General features: G+C 42.0%; 6 protein-coding genes across 6 annotated transcripts; 3 read left to right on the top strand and 3 right to left on the bottom strand.

The window, feature by feature from the left end:
• Nucleotides 1-2640: 2640 nt before the first annotated feature.
• BO85DRAFT_451353 (ubiquitin-specific protease UBP14) lies at nucleotides 2641-5616 on the bottom strand. Its single transcript, XM_025660575.1, has 6 exons — nucleotides 5276-5616; nucleotides 5137-5204; nucleotides 4946-5086; nucleotides 4602-4875; nucleotides 2862-4542; nucleotides 2641-2815 (listed from the first exon to the last, which is right to left on the bottom strand). Exons 1-6 carry the CDS (start codon nucleotides 5307-5309, stop codon nucleotides 2671-2673), a joined length of 2343 nt encoding a protein of 780 aa, XP_025513496.1. The 5' UTR covers nucleotides 5310-5616; the 3' UTR covers nucleotides 2641-2670.
• Nucleotides 5617-5654: 38 nt separating this feature from the next.
• On the top strand, nucleotides 5655-8217 carry BO85DRAFT_451354 (replication factor A subunit protein RFA1). The gene is made up of 6 exons (XM_025660576.1): nucleotides 5655-5946; nucleotides 5996-6147; nucleotides 6209-6299; nucleotides 6354-6891; nucleotides 6946-7847; nucleotides 7902-8217. Exons 1-6 carry the CDS (start codon nucleotides 5903-5905, stop codon nucleotides 7993-7995), a joined length of 1821 nt encoding a protein of 606 aa, XP_025513497.1. The 5' UTR covers nucleotides 5655-5902; the 3' UTR covers nucleotides 7996-8217.
• Nucleotides 8218-8830: 613 nt separating this feature from the next.
• Nucleotides 8831-10340, top strand: BO85DRAFT_451356 (NAD(P)H-quinone oxidoreductase). Its single transcript, XM_025660577.1, has 4 exons — nucleotides 8831-8916; nucleotides 8967-9233; nucleotides 9287-9378; nucleotides 9441-10340. The coding sequence occupies exons 1-4, from the start codon at nucleotides 8892-8894 to the stop codon at nucleotides 10065-10067; spliced, it is 1011 nt and encodes a 336-aa protein (XP_025513498.1). The 5' UTR covers nucleotides 8831-8891; the 3' UTR covers nucleotides 10068-10340.
• A 55-nt stretch (nucleotides 10341-10395) lies between these two features.
• Nucleotides 10396-12407, top strand: dbp3 (RNA-dependent ATPase DBP3). Its single transcript, XM_025665641.1, has 4 exons — nucleotides 10396-10426; nucleotides 10482-12036; nucleotides 12093-12164; nucleotides 12227-12407. The coding sequence occupies exons 2-4, from the start codon at nucleotides 10778-10780 to the stop codon at nucleotides 12381-12383; spliced, it is 1488 nt and encodes a 495-aa protein (XP_025513499.1). The 5' UTR covers nucleotides 10396-10426; nucleotides 10482-10777; the 3' UTR covers nucleotides 12384-12407.
• Nucleotides 11934-14388, bottom strand: BO85DRAFT_470405 (nuclear division Rft1 protein). The gene is made up of 3 exons (XM_025662396.1): nucleotides 13448-14388; nucleotides 12544-13395; nucleotides 11934-12490 (listed from the first exon to the last, which is right to left on the bottom strand). The coding sequence occupies exons 1-3, from the start codon at nucleotides 14209-14211 to the stop codon at nucleotides 12391-12393; spliced, it is 1716 nt and encodes a 571-aa protein (XP_025513500.1). The 5' UTR covers nucleotides 14212-14388; the 3' UTR covers nucleotides 11934-12390.
• Nucleotides 14389-15353: 965 nt separating this feature from the next.
• On the bottom strand, nucleotides 15354-16521 carry BO85DRAFT_376742 (OST3/OST6 family protein; the record flags this gene model as incomplete). Its single annotated transcript, XM_025656236.1, has 4 exons — nucleotides 15354-15535; nucleotides 15613-15968; nucleotides 16024-16121; nucleotides 16177-16521. 4 exons carry the CDS (start codon nucleotides 16519-16521, stop codon nucleotides 15354-15356), a joined length of 981 nt encoding a protein of 326 aa, XP_025513501.1.
• Between the last annotated feature and the right edge of the window lie 231 nt (nucleotides 16522-16752).

Below are 16752 nucleotides of genomic sequence, written 5' to 3' on the forward strand. Positions count from 1 at the left end.
TATATATACACAGCTAAAACTATTATTAATGAATTTTTCAGACTATAAATTATAGTATTATTTTAATTAAATTGATAAATAAAATAGATTTTATAAATAACTAAAAATTAATTATATTTAATATATACCAGTATTCTTATATAATCTTATTTTATATAAATAACTAGTATACTAAAATATCTATATATATATTAAAACTAAAAAGATTACTGCTCTTATGCAATATAATAAATAAATTAATATTATTATTATTAATAATATCTATTATTTTTTATATACAACTGGTATTATAAATTATAAGATGATTTAAAATCTATATTTCTATAGTATCTTAATATATTTATTACTTCTTAATTTTATTATTAAGATTATTAGAAAAATAATTTCTTCGTTAATTTTAATTTATTTTATTTATTATTATACAGTCTATATCTTTTAAAAAAAGATTTATAACTCTATTGAATATATTATTAATTTTAATGTTAAAAAATATTTTACTAATATCCTATAAAATTTATTTTTATAAAGAAAATAAATATTATTTTTTATACTAAGCCCTATAATCTTAATCTATATATTGAAAATCTCATGTATATATTTATAGATTATTATTTATATATAGCTAGACTAGTATATATTATACTATTACTTTTATTCACTATGTCTCCTGATACTGCTAGATATTTTTATTTAAAAAATACAATATATAATAAATTTATTATTTTATAAAATTATGTCAAACACCAGCAAAATATTAATATTAAATATATTTATAATAATAATATATTTACATATTAACTTTTTGTTTTATTAGTAAAAAAATATTATTTAGAATCCTACTTTATACTATTATTTAAACCTTAATTTAATTACCGAGATTAAGAACTGTTATTTAATCAAATAATTAATTATTTTATTTCCTGTAAGATTATATTATTCTTATAATTAATATATATAAAATGATCTTGTATATAATATATAATTAGATATTTTATAATAAAGTGCCCTTGGCTACAATTATTTTTAATTAAAAAATTAATTATAAATTAATTTTTAAAATAAACTATATTAAATCCTACAGATTAATTTAAAGTTTCTAATAATATATTATCTATAAATTAATAAATAAATAGAGATTATTAATTAATATATAATTTAATAATTTATTTTATTTATTAATTACTTCTAAGATAATTAATTGAAATTATTATTATTATTAATTTTATTATTATAATTCTGTTCCATAAATCTATTAAATTATTTTTATGTATAAAAAATATAAATTTTATATCTTATTTTAACTAGATTTTTTAATTAATTTATTATTATATATTATTATCTAAGATTAAGCTCACAAGTATATTTATTATATAAAATAAATCTAGATTTTTATATAAAATAAAATTTAAAAATATAAAATTAATAAATATAATTAATTAACTGGTTCTATCACTTTATTAATATCTGTAATTAGAGATAAAGCTAGTTCTTATAAAAAATATTTAAAATTAATATAGCTCTGTACTTATTATTAATAAAATAAATATAATATATATATATTATTTTTCATCTTAAGAAACTTTTACTCATATAATATATTTAATTAAATTTAAAACGCTATCGTATCTATCAAAATTAATAATTAAATAAAATAAAAAATTAAAGATATTTTAATTAACTGTTTATAGTATAATTATTTTTAGTATAAAATTAAATAACTAATATCTGATATAATAAATTATATTTAATATTTAAAATAAAAAACTTTAAGAATATCTTCTTTTAATTTTAGAATTATTATATAAAATATTTTATTTATTCTAGATTTTTTAAATATTTTTTATAATAACTGGCAGCTGCAGAGACTGATAAATTTATATTTAATTATAAAAAAATAATTTATTATTAATTCAAAGTAGCCAGACTTAAATAAAAAAATAATATAATAATAAATAATATTCCTGGATTACATGATTTTTATTTTATTAATTTTATTTATTTATCCTGTATAGCTTATTTATCTTTATATAATTATATATATTTTTAAGCTTCTTCCTTTCTTTCCTCACGCTAGAAATTCTTGTTAGATAGCACCAAATTTGACCATTTGAACGGCTTCCATAAATTTAGTATCTTATTTATCCATATATAACACCATAAATCAGTATTAATCAATAATCTTGTATCTATATCGAGATATATTCAAGAAATTAAAATATATGATAAGTCACACAACACTTCTATAGATCAATCCGACTCACAAACTTTTATATCCAAATATTCATAAGTTTTTTGTTTTTAATATATTTTATATGAAATATTGCAAGGTCTACAGGGCGGCTAATACTAGAACATCTTATTGCCATCTTCTATCAATATTCTCTTTATAACTATAACTATTTAAATCATCGTAGGGGATTTTCTGAAAGATGGAATAGTTCCACATAACAGATATATCCTAATCTATAGTGTGGTTTAGATACTCCAATGAAACAAATAATAAACGGATAGCTTTCTAAAAGCAGAATATGAAAATTCGATATAGTATAGTAATCCGTCGCCGACCTTCAAAACACGACGGCCGTAGTAACGACTAACATATGACCCAAACATACTCAGTGAACTACGCTAACTATACAATATTTCATCTACCCGCTTGGAATTCATAGGTCAAGTCCGCGAGAATACATAGATATACGCGAACTTCTTCATCTCTTGTATATCATCCACCTGAACAACCTTCTCATCATTGAACATGACCCACGAAGTACCATTACTTCCTGGCACAGCTTTACGCACGATAGCGACATAGTGCCTGTTGACCGTTAGTTCAAACCCAACAAAGTAGCAGACATACATACCCAGCATGCACGGATGAGCCTTTATGGCACACTATTGACTGTAATTGGTATTTCGCTGGCGTGGCATCAGAGCCTTGACATTTATCACTGGGTTCAGGGATGTCAGAGTCTGAGCTAAGGTCCATTGAATCCTCCGGATGGGTGAACACCCAATCAATCGCCCTGTTGAGATCCCCGTCCGTCGCTGCCAATGCCCTCCTGGCATGACTAGAATTTATGCCCATTTCAGTTAACTGCGCAACCTTAGCTGGGTCTTGCTGGCTCCCTGAGGTGCTGGTAACCATCTTATCGAGCGGCTCATCGATATCAGGGTCTTCCATGTGAGCAAAGAGCCAATTCATGGCAGCCTCAACATCCGAGTTGCCGGTCATATACAGCGCCTTTTCGCACCTTGGGTTCGGAAAACCCATGGCAACAAGCTGCTCAATCGCGATTTCATTGGGCTTAAACACGTTTTCAGGTTCCTGGATTTCAGGCAGAAGCTCCTCATTTGGATCAGGCCCGGAAGAGAGGTAAGTACCAAATTCTATTGGCTTCTCATCAACTTCTACCGGAATATTCAGCTTTGTAGGTACCCAATTGATCAGCTCGAACCTTCGCGCATTGATAACCAACTTCTGCGGTAGGGTCTTAAAAGAAGTTTTCTTACTGAACCCTTCCGTGGAACCGCAGGACGGGCAGCTGAATTCAACGACCTCTTCGGCCGTGAATACATCCAGACATTCTGCTAGCGTGACACTCTCATACTCGTTTATGGAGTCAGAAGCATCTGCACCGGGGAGCCGACGAGCGGGAACAGGGATTGAAATGTTATCCTGGGCGTCCGCCCTGTAACGAACCTTCTTGCACCGTAGACATTGGAGACGCTGCTGCACAGAGAAGCCGAATGAGGTGATTGGGTTATCTAACCCTTCGGGATGCTTGGACAAGCTGATCTGCTTGAAGAGGTGAAGCATAAATTCGAACGCATCCTGTTGTCTCATCGTCGAGAATTCTTCATGATTACGGCCGACGAGATGTTTGAACATAGCGGGTGCTAAACCCTTCTGATGAGGAACCTCAGCTGAATCAGGTGAAGACCTAACTTCGCTATCGGGTCGGGAATATCTGCCAGAGAGGATGCCGTCGGCCAGCTTCCGCAGTTGGGTTTCAAGGTCCTCGGCTGGCCTCTGCGTGTGCGGCGGCTCGCTGTTGGGATGGTAATATCGTTTTTGGAACTCAGGCAAGGCGAAAAGGCATTGGACAACACTTGAGAGATAACAGCTGTTTCCTAAGTTAGTCAAGCCAGTTAAACCTGGTCCAAACACAGGTGTAAGTTCATGGCCGTCCTCAGAAGTCATCGAAAATTCCCATCTCATATTATGCTCCACTTGCATTTCCATAAGGCTCTTTTCTGTTTTCTCACGGCTCGCTAGATTGATGCCCCAATTGGCAAGATGGGTAGCCAGGTTAGGATCGGTTCTTTCTTCATTGCATCTGTAGCAATACACGTCAGCCGAACCATCTGCAGTGATAGAGCCCAGCTTCACTGCAACAGCATGCGACTCCTTGTCAGAATGCGCAAGTGCATGCGAGTTTCCTCCAACTCCGCCAAACTGACTGCGACCGCAGCCAAGGTTTCCGCATTCTAGACATAGCCAGAGGTTCTCTTTCAGGTTACACATGGAACACTGGACCAGCTCTGACGTGCAATTGTGAGCATTATAGTGAGGGTAATGTAAAATGAGAGGAGCAACGCACCCTTTGATTCAATCTGTCTTGACGCTCCCTGTATGAGATTAATGGTGTGTTCGCAGGGGATGAACTCTTGCTCCCAGGCCTTGACTTCCTCTCTTTTGGAGAAGGTCATCGCTTTCATCACGCCATCAATTACAGCTGGCAGCCTACCACTGGAAGCGTCGAGATCACTCTGACGGCAAGGATAACAGACAACACGTGTTTTCGTGTCATAGCGGTCCTCATCAGTTTCAGCTGCGATTGCAAGCTTCGAAATCTTCTGCGGTGGCTCATCTCGCTGCCATTGCATCTTGTCAATGACATGCAACCAAAAAAGTATGATCCAGACAAGTGATATTGGCACACACCTGAACCTTTTTACGTGATCTTCTGATGTTGAGCGCTAAAGGGTGACTGCAACGTTCATAGTGGAGAAATGCATGGTTTCTATCACCAGCGCAACCTCCATTGAAGCATGTTAAACAAACATTAAGCCCATGTTCATCGTCCTGGATCTTTTGTTAGGCGTCAAATTGATAGAAAAACAATGGGTACGCACTATTGAGTCGAAACACTGTGTACAGTCCTCTCGATATACAACCTGCGACGTAGCTGGTTCCCTCAGTCCTGCGATGTAGATAATGGTTAGAAACCTGTATGAGCACTGTACTTCAGCTTTGGCTATAGTCGCAACTGACCTTCAGACGCGACATGGCTACAAGAAGCCATCATGAGGAGAGCTGAAAGCTAATATAGAAGCCTGATACAACTTATTAAATGACAGCAATCAGTCCGAGTCTCACGATGCAATGACTTTCAGTAAGAGAGCATGCGTCCTCTCCATACATGAAAGTTTTGTATGAGCATAAGGCGGCAGGTGAAATTCTTCAATATTTGCTTTGTCGAGGCTTTGACTGTCAGGTATGTAAAAAGGTGGGGTAAAGTGGGAGAGATCTTCAACCTAAATACGTAGTGTATTGTGTAGACGGAGTACTGTGACGGGGTACCGGTTTTCATATGGATGTATGGTGTATTACGACATCTGCTCTGTACTACTAACCTTAGACCATCAAACACGTAATATTCGCATTCCAAAGTGGGGTGGGTGCTTAACGCGCTCCTACCGCGTACTACTCTGGGTCGCGTCTCCATTTGTTGTTCATGCAAATGTCCTTCAGCAGTAGCAGGATTGTACCAGTACCACCAAGACCGCCATTTGCTGTTCATCATTTCAAGCTCTAAATTACACCTCCCCGAGACATTGCTTGTATTTCTTTGATTCTGAGTCTGTAGGACGGCACAAGGTTACCTTGAAACTATTTCAGATGTCTTCAGAAGCAGCATCTCAGGTCTCCGTTGGGGCACTCAGGTCAGTTTCCTGGAACTCCTTGTGCATTATCTCACTAATGTCCCTTAAGCGCTATCTTCGATGATACAAAGCCTCAAACGCGTGAGCCTATTGTTCAATGTGTCCAGATAAAGCAATTGCCATCTCAACAGAGCCACCCGGAACGCTACCGAGCGGTATTCAGTGACATTTCAAATTATGTACAGACGATGCTTGCGACCCGTAAGTGTGCCATAAACCTGATGACTTGCCTAAGACACTGCTACTAACCTTGATCTTCCAGAATTGAACCCCATGGTGTCTAGTGAGCTATTACGGAAGGGATGTTTTGTTCGCCTGAAGTCGTTCCAAGCGAACTCCGTGAAAGGCAAAAAGTAAGTGACTACTGACGTCTTCACCACCAATGATATACCTTACATACGAGACAGGATCCTTATTATTCTCGACCTTGAAGTCTTGGAGGGACTGGGAGTGGCCGAGAAGATTGGCGAACCAAAACCACTCGAAAGCAAAACAGATGAAGACGACAAGCACCAACCCACTACAATCTCCAGCAACGGTTTCTATGGATCGAAGATGTCAGGCGCACAGGTCCAGTCAAATACCGGAGTGCAGTCAGCACGACCTGTCTTGGCCGCAGCGCATGCTACTATATATCCCATCGAAGCTATTTCACCATATTCTCACAAATGGACGATCAAAGCACGCTGTACGAGCAAGACAAATATCAAGACTTGGCACAATAGGAATACCGAAGGGAGGCTCTTCAGCGTCAATTTACTGGACGACAGTGGCGAAATACGAGCTACTGGATTCAACGACCAATGCGACATGCTGTATGACGTCTTCCAGGAGGGCGGTGTATACTATATCTCCAATTGCCGCGTGCAAATTGCCAAAAAGCAGTTCACGAACTTGAACAACGATTATGAGCTGACTTTTGAAAGGGATACGGTGGTTGAAAAGGTCAGTCAGAGTGCTCGGTTCGCATTGAACTCTTAACTTACCATGTCGCATCAGGCAGAGGATCAGAGTGATGTTCCCCAGGTTCGATTCAATTTCACTTCTATTGGTGACCTCCAATCGGTAGAAAAAGATACTACGATCGATGTGATAGGCGTGCTGAAAGAGGACATGGGGGTTTCACAGATCACATCCAAAACAACGAACAAGCCCTATAACAAGCGCGAGCTGGTCATGGTTGACAATACCGGGTTCTCTGTTCGCCTGACTATCTGGGGCACTACAGCTCAGAATTTCAACGCCTTGCCCGAGTCTGTAATAGCTTTCAAAGGCGTGAAGGTCTCTGACTTTGGCGGGCGTAGTCTGAGTTTGCTGAGCTCGGGTTCAATGGCGGTTGATCCTGACATTGAGGAAGCCCACAAGCTCAAAGGCTGGTATGACGCACAAGGCAGAGATGAGAATTTTTCTTCACATGCTTCCTTATTAGGCGCAGCCTCATCAACGATGAAGTCGGACCAGTTCAAGACAATCGCCCAAATAAGAGAGGAGCAATTGGGTATGTCCGAGGAAGCGGTTTACTTTTCGCTGAAAGCAACGGTTATCTACATAAAGCAGGACAACATGTCCTTTGCTTATCCTGCTTGTCTCTCAGAAAAATGCAACAAGAAGGTGACCGAGCTTGATCCCGGCCAGTGGCGCTGTGAGCGCTGCGATAAGACTCACCCCCGACCAGATTACCGCTACATAATGCATGTTAATGTTAGCGACCATACCGGCCAACTTTGGCTAAGCTGCTTTGACGACGTGGGCAAATTGATGATGGACATGTCAGCCAATCAGTTAATGGAACTGTTCCAGACGGATGAGAAAGCAGCTGGCGACGCATTCCAGGATGCCAATTGCCGGACCTGGAATTTCCGATGCCGTGCCAAAATAGATCATTTCGGCGAACAACAACGGTAAGGCAATTCGTTCCATGGCTCAGATGGCACTGCTAATATTCTCTCTACCAGTATACGGTATCAGGTATCCTCGGCCAACCCGATAAATTATTCCCAGGAGGCTTCACGCCTTGCCGATCTTATTGAATCTTACAATGTATCTTGAATATGCTTTCAGCATGCTGGAGGCTTCTTGAGACTCCCCTTGCAAGCATTGTGCATCTTTATTTTTACAAGACTGTTTAATGAGATTTTAAAATTTGTGGCTTTGGGATTGCGTGACATCGGCTGCTGTCACTAAGATAGGATGCATACCTGAAACGATGATGGATCTTGAAAGGTGCTACAAACTGAACAAAGAAAATATAAGCCAACGTTGATTCTGTGATACCACACTTGACTAGCATTAGCTGTCGCTTGGACTTACAAGAATAGCCACGCTGAATTGCACCCGCATAGACTTGCCAAAGAGTTCGAACGGTAGTGACTTCTGGCAGATAGCGTCAATTCTTCTAGATTTTTACATATGAAAGCAGGTGAGTCCAATGAACACAGATAGTATAGGCAATTTCAACAGATATAGTGCTGTTATCAATGTTCATAAACTCCTTAATGCTGTATAATTCCAACTCCAGCAGTGTGCCCATACCTCCTTTAGGCCTTTATGATCGGTTCCTGAATCTACACACATGTGACGCCCGGAGCACGCGAGTATGTGGGGTTTTGAAACCCGTTACATTCTCTTTGAGATTCCGAATATACATAGTAAACTGCTAAAGAGCATATGACAAATATCTGAGCGCTATCAACTTAGATCACGGTGAATCAGAGTGGTAGATCAGCTTGTCCTGCAAGTAAGCAGTTAATCAATTGTTGGCCACGTATTTAGTTAACAAGCATAGTTATTAGTTACAACTTTGTCATTATGACTAATTGCCCTCCATTTGATGACAAATGATGACGCTGGATGCCGTACTGCATAACCGAGACAAATAACCACAGGGCAGAGTAAAGTCGATTTAGAAAAACTTGTAGTCAATCAATTAAAAGTGTCAAGCAAAGATGGGAGGCATCATGAGAGCCATTGGTAAGTTGCATTGCTCAGACTCTCGAGCGTGATATGCTAAGAACACCCAGGTATCCAAGGGGGCAAAGGAAGTGCCGAAGCTTTGTTCGTTGACCAGATCCCAATACCGAAGCCTAGTCCTGGCCAGGCTTTGGTCAAGATCAAGGCATTCGGGCTGAACAGGATGGACTTGCTTCAACGCGAAGGAAAATATCCTCTTCCTCCGCAAGCTCCTAGCACCATGGGGGTCGAATTTTCCGGGGTGATAGAGGAACTTGGTGAGAATACAAGCAATGGCTTTCGAATCGGCGACAGTGTTTTTGGCCTAGCCTATGGCGGTACGTGGCATTCTTCTTGATGGAGTGTGTAAGTATTCATTACATTTTGTCAGGGGCCTATGCGGAATACATCGCCGTGTCGACCAAGATGTTGATACACAAACCCTCGGGTTTGACATGGGAGGAGGCTGCGGGAATACCAGAGGTATGCTTGACCTTCAACTTCTAGGGAACCAATTTGTAATAACCATGGCACCATCTCCTTAGACCTGGATAACTGCAAGCCAGGCGCTCTATCTGATTGGCGAATTCAGCGCTGGAAAGTCCGTTCTTTGGCATGCAGGGGCTTCATCCGTATCAATTTCCGGGATCCAACTTGCGAAGATCGACAAAGCATCTGCTGTCTATGTGACTGCGGGTTCGCAAGAAAAAATTGACTTCTGCGTACGTGAACTAGGGGCTACTGCTGGGTATAATTACAAGAGTCAAGACTGGGCCTCCGAGATACTGAAAGAAACGAATGGTCGTGGAGTCGACATTATTGTCGATTTTGTGGGCGCCGCACATTTTCAAGGTAATCTTGACGTGGCCGCACGGGATGCACGTATTGTCCAACTAGGACAGATGAGTGGTTCTGTCCTCCCTGCCAATACTGACATCAGTGGAATCCTAAGGAAGAGATTGAGGTTCGAAGGCAGCACTCTTCGCAGCAGGGATGAAGATTATCAGGGGAGACTACGTGATCTTCTGGTGGACCATGCTTTACCCAAGTTCAACGACCAAACATTCAAAGTCTTCATCGAGAAGGTTTTCGCATTTGAAGAAATCGCGGATGCCCATAGGTTGCTGGAGAGCAATCAAACCAAGGGAAAACTAATTTGCACGATTAATTGAATGCAAACTAGCCCGGTTGAGAAGCCAACCACCGACTTGAAGGTGGAAGCGGAGACGGTCAGCGTACATACAAATAAACAACGACGAGATCACTACGAATGGCAGCCATGGTAGAGAACGCAGGTTTAGTATAGGCATAAAGTAGTGACGAACGTATCCCAATGGATGCCCGCAAGTTTTGTAGATTCTTAAAGACGCCCTGATCCTGTGATTTTTTTTTCTTTTCGAGTGCTGGCTTTTTCTGAGCCTACCTGATTCGGCGCTTTTTTTTAAGAATACTATACTACATAGTATATCTATATACTACTAGGCTGCAACTACAACTACGACGGAGTAAGACTCCGTAGACTCGTCTGCATGTAGGACACAAAAGGCTAGATTGTTCCGCGGCGCAGACGGTACTAACTGGATTAGGATTAAGGAGCGGGACGGAGCAGCACTAGGGCAAGAGATTTAACCATATGGAGTACTTTATCCCGAATCAAAGTTTTGCTCCAGACAGGCAAGCCCAAAAAGAAACAGCGAAAATAAAAAAGAATAAAATAAAAGTATTCTAAGGGCAAAAAGAAGGCGCCCTCAGAACATTCACTGTTATTTCTTCGAGACGCAGCCGATTTGCTTTACGATTATTCTTCTTTCTTTCTGTTACAAAATCTCTTACACATATTCTCCACTTTGAATCTGAGAAAGTTCGAAGCAACAAAAACAACATGGCCAAGCGTGAACTCCAAGATAAGGGTAGCACTGAGCATAGGGCGAAAAAGAAGTCAAGAAACGAAAAGCACACAAAGAAGGCCGAGGACTCCAAGGCTGGTGCGCAGGCTTCTGAGACGCAGAACACTGACCTGAAAGAGCCTTCCCCAGCAGTCATAGAGAAATTCCTCGAAGAAAATTCCGTCAAGATCACGGATACCTTGGAGGGAGCAACGAAGCTTCATCCCATTACCTCTTTCTCTCACCTACCTACCTGCAACAGTGCACTGTACCGTCCTCTTGAGTCGTTCAGTTCCCCGACTGCTATCCAGTCAGCAACCTGGCCTTTCCTGTTTGCTGGCCGTGATGTAATTGGCATCGCTGAAACCGGGAGTGGTAAGACGCTCGGCTTCGGCTTGCCCTGCCTGAAAAACTTACAAGACTCGGCGAAGAAGGGAAAGCCTTATAAGCCGACAGCGGTGATGATTTCCCCAACGAGAGAACTTGCAATGCAAATACATGATCAGATCTCGAAGTTCGCAGAACTCGTGGATATCAAGGTAGCTTGTATCTTCGGGGGTGTGAATAAAGATGAGCAACGCCAGGCCTTGAAGACTGCTGCTATTGTCGTGGCGACACCAGGAAGATTGAAGGATCTTCAGAATGATGGCTCAGTCGATCTAGGAAAAGTCAAGTATCTTGTTCTGGATGAAGCGGATCGCATGCTGGATAAAGGTTTCGAACAGGACATCAAAGATATCATCCGCCCCATGCCGGTGTCAAAGCGTCAAACTGTTATGTTCACTGCGACCTGGCCGCCGGTCGTTAGGGACCTTGCTGCAACGTTCATGACTTCTCCTGTGACGGTCACAATTGGTGGAGAGCCTTCGGCTGATCCGCGCGCAAACACTAGAATCAAGCAAGTTGTTGAAGTGGTGAAGCCGCACGAAAAAGAACAGAGGCTTGTACAGTTATTGAACAAATACCAGAAGGGCCCACACAGCTCGGACAAGATTCTGGTGTTCTGCTTGTATAAGAAGGAGGCTGTGCGTGTTGAGAGACTTCTTTGGAATAAAGGCTTCAAGGTTGCCGGAATACACGGCGATTTGGGCCAACAAGAACGGTTCAAAAGTTTGGATTCCTTCAAAAAAGGCGTCTCAACTGTTCTTGTCGCAACTGATGTGGCAGCTCGTGGCCTCGACATACCTTCAGTCAAGCTCGTCATCAACGTTACGTTCCCCCTCACCGTTGAGGATTACGTACATCGAATTGGCCGGTTAGTAAAGTACCTCGTCCCTGTATGTTTTGTCTCGCCGACTAATTGGCTCAAAGAACTGGCCGTGCTGGAGCTGAGGGCCATGCCATCACTCTATTTACTGAGGTTGATAAAGCTCAATCCGGAGCGTAAGTAGTCATTGTCTTGGAAGCATTCCGATCAAGTTTTAACCGAGACTAACATGTTATAGTTTAATAAATGTTCTAAAAGCGGCTAACCAGGATGTACCCGAAGATCTTCTCAAATTCGGGGCAACGGTCAAGAAGAAGCAACATGACGCATATGGCGCTTTTTTCAAGGATGTCGACACCAATAAGACATCAACCAAGATCGTTTTTGACGACTGATGATGACTCATTCGCCTTTGGACTTTGGAGTTCGGGATGTTTTGCATTTCACCAGCTCGCGGGCTTTTGTGTAATATATGAACAAAGATTTTCTCTCGAGATAAGACCTATACACACCATTAGACTGTGACTTGCATGTAAATAAAACTGTGAGACGTACACGATAAGAATGTACATAGCTCCAAGTATCAGTGCATTTCTCGTGCTATAGATATCAAGAGCATATAGACCCTTTGAGGTAAGGACTATAGACATCGTGACACTGGCGATACAGGTAAGCGGCCGTGGGCTAAATTCGGCAATAGCCATACCGCTTCCGTGTCGAGACATGAATTTCCGAATGAAGGAAAAGCTCCAGACGATGCGAACTGCCATGTTGACAATATTGGCATATACCATTCCGTGGGCACCGAGAGCGCCGACTTTCAAGAATAAGTACGCGGCAGATGCAAAGCATGCTGAAAACACCCCCATCCATACCGCTTGTCTGCGTAGTTCTGTCGAGTTTGCTGCCGATGAGACAAATGCTTCACTTATACCGTTGAAAGCTAGAAATGGTATATAGTAGCAATAAAGTGAAAGCAGGCTGCTGATCTTGGGTGAAGCCCAGATGCGCCCGCCTAACAGACGTAGCAATTGAGGTGCCAGAACTGGACCAAGGGGGAACCCCACAATAGCCATCAGACTATATGCATGGAGAACTTCTGTCAACTGAGTTTTAGCAGCATCGATGTTTTTCACACGTAAATGTCCGCTCCCGCCAGAGTTTAGCAGTGAGGAAAAGAGCGTTCGACTGCTTTCTTCAATGGGCTGAAAGAAAACGCGAGCTAGGAGACCGCCGTAATTAGAGGCTAGTGCGTATATGCCTTGGTCTTCTAAACTCGTCATGGTTGCCAGCATCATTGAATCACCCTGGGTGAGAAGATGTTTTATCACCGATTGAAAGAACACATTTGCGGAAAGCCCTATCATCGGCCATGAGAATCTTCCCATGAAATACTCTGATCTGTCCCTGGACATTTTCATCAGATAGGATATTGTAAGTTTACTTTCCCATGGCCTACCTTGACTTTATCTTTGTGGGAAGCATAGAAAACTTCTGCGCGTCCGTAACCCCCGACAGGGCTAGCATATAGCCGCAGATGAGAGTGGAAGAATAACAGAAATAACCAATTGAAAATGGGAGCACGCCAATGCTGTGGCCGGCTCTGGAAGCCCACGCACAGGCAAGGCAGGTTGTAAGGCTTTTTACAAAGGCTGCACTCATTTCAACCACTGCACGTTGTCTGTGTAGCATATATTGCTGCACTACAGTGAAGAAGGGCTCAGTGGAGAGCTCCATAAGGGATGCAATGGATGTGATTATCACGCTTGCGTAGTAGTAGGGTAACTCTGACACCTCTCTCGATGCTAGCTGTACATAAGATGCAGCAAATGCCAGAGCGAACAAGAACCCCAAGGCAAGGCTCAAGTAGGACATGTTCACTACTGACTGCGAGGCTATGGTTCGGGCTTCAGATACATCATTGCTCTTTTTGGGAGATGTACCAGTGCTGTCCTTGTGGGAATACATGGTGAGGGGCTTGAGTTGCAATGGCTGTCTTTGTATAGCCATCCTGATACTTTCCCTGGAGAAAAATAATATCGAGATGAAGTATAGCTCCAGTTGGGATGCAACACCCATTATGGCCGGAGGTAAGCTCCTCAAAACCAACTGATTGGCGGTGAAAGTGAAAATCCTCGAGGCCAGTTGAACGATAATCATCATCGTCGTCCCAGATGCTGATGATGCCAGCATTGCGCTGACATTCTCATCTACTCCTGACATGTAGACAGGATAAAGCCCGCGGGCATCAAAGGCTCTCTTATCTAAGGATCTCTGTGTTTTCGTAAAGCTGGCCCTGCAGCCCGGACTTACAGCAGAGGAAATGAATCTCACTGGTCGACCCCCTGTCGGAAGAGGGAGAAAGGATAAAATAAGAATAAGCTCGGCGAAAGAAGTCCGAATATTGCTCAGCAATTGGCAGGAAGTATATGGGTCCCGCCGAAAAGGCCACGTGCTTTCTGAGTACTAATTTGTGGTAGTTCCCGTTCCCGTGCTCTGGCGTTTATCTGCCAGTGTCTAAGCTCCTCAATTCGGTTTTATAGCACAGGCACAGTTCAACGGCAACATTGGCTAAGTGTATACAACGAACCGTAATATATGCGTTACGCTCACGATTAATTGTGTACCTTTTGTGCTGTGAAACTCAGTGTTCTGAGATGCTTTTGAAGAACGTGTGTGCAGGTTTTCAGCACACGGGAAGAGTCACATTATTACATTCTGGTAGTTACTTGCAAACACGCAGACCTCGTACTCAATCCGAAGTTGATAAGAAAAAAAATAAAAAAAAAAAAAAAAAAAAAAAAAAAAAAAAAAAAAACCCACGTGTTTTAACACCGTGCGAGGTTATTGGAGTTTGTTCCTTGTGTGTCTAATCGCACGTTCAGTCCATACTGAGCTTTAATAGTTCTATGTGAGAATTGCAGAGTTTGGTGTGAGCATGCCACTACTACACTGGGCTCAGCAATGTCACGATAACCTTTGAAACCTCAGACTCGCTTGCAATGGAATTGCAGATGAGCCCACTGTAGACCCGGCCTTTAGAGCATACGATTGATGCCAATTTAGCAATAATACTCTCGAGATAACTAATTTGCTGCCCTTTTCGCCATTAAGTTCACCACATCGGCCCGACTAATATGGAAATTAATGCTGAATACAGGGTTCCTAGCTGTTCACCTTTGAAAGAAGAGTTGTTCCGCCATGTACTATATAGTAAATACACGATAACGGAGGAGCTGGACGAAGAAAAGCAGTTCAACAAGTAGTACACAGCTACTGCCCGAGAATAACCGCCAACCCGCAGCAAATGTGCTCACACCTGGTCGGATGGAAAGCTCATGTTGATAATATACATCGGAAATCCTTTAGAATGGCGGAAGGAAAAACGGGTATCCTCCATTCTTCGTCTTGAACACACTCAGAAGGAAGCTGTACATACCAAGAAGTACGGAACCCCAGATGATCACAGCTACCTGCTGTGCCTTGTTGTCTGCGATACGGGGCACCTTCATTGCCAGGGCAATTGTTGCAAAAGACAGGACGGCATCTGACGACACGATTAGCGAATTGGCATCAGATCCACATATGAGATAAGAAGTATGCATGTGATTGAGGGCAACATACAAATGGCAGCAACGATCTGCGTCTCCATGCCGAACTGGTTTGAAAATCCACCAGCGAAGTAACTAATACCCCCTCTACCGTCTCCGGCAACATATGGCACTTTGCGAATATGATTGAACATGTGGCCACTTGTGAATAGGAGGATGGCAATCAGGCTGAAAGCAGCCCACAAGTTCCGGTTGCGAACAATGGGAAGAACATAGGGTGACAAAACCGTGAAAAGCGTCACAGCACCCATCAAAATGGTTATGCCGGAGACAAGTCGCATGTAGTTGATCGGACGAACAAGTGGCGGCTTCGGGCCCTCTGGAAGCTGACGGTTCATCCATGTATATAGCTGTTCAGCAGAAATCGGGCTGTAGGTCGAAATCAGTGATAATCAATCGACTAAAAGATTCAGTGTATAGTTACCCGCTGAAGTCGAATCGCAGGGGTGCGTCATCAATCTTGGCGAAGGGGCCAACGGTAGGAGGAAAGACCAGGAGGACAGGCGCAGTTTGGAGCATCAACTACTCAATGTCAGCTAAGATGATTAGATTTCTAGGCCATATTTTTGCTAAATACCTTCTGAAAGGTGCCTTTTCCATCGGAAAAGTCAAGGGTCCCAAAGAGCATTTGAAGTCCATCGGGCTTGGAACCTTTGTTCCAGCTTCGTGCTATGAGCTCCCATTCAGGTTGAAACTCGCGACAAAGGATACACCCATAGCGAGCATCTGCGGCTGTCAAAAGCACTGCAACATGATAGTCGCGAGGCTTAGATGTTATGTCTTCGTACGACGAGTCGGTCAGTTCGATTGGGGCGGAGCGAGAGAGTGAACGATATCTCTCAAATTTGTCTGTGTCTGCGGCGCCGCAAGAAGCGGAAGTGACCATGCAGAGAAAAGAGACAAGAAGGTTGAAGAGCTTCATTTTGGCATGACAATATAATCGTCAGTTTGTGCGGTGAAAAGGAGGCGGATCAGCAATCCGCGAAGAAATTGGCCATGTACGTAGACAGTTCATGGATGGATAGGCAGCGGAGCACTACATATCCGAGAAGCCTAGGATGATAGGTGTCCACAACGCGTACCGCTGAGCGGGTCACTATGCGGGTACTCCATACTTCTTACTCCTACCAAGTAGGGCGCCAATACAACATAA

This window comes from Aspergillus piperis (assembly GCF_003184755.1).
Source record: "Aspergillus piperis CBS 112811 unplaced genomic scaffold BO85scaffold_15, whole genome shotgun sequence".
In the NCBI taxonomy this organism is placed as follows: Eukaryota; Fungi; Ascomycota; class Eurotiomycetes; order Eurotiales; family Aspergillaceae; genus Aspergillus; species Aspergillus piperis.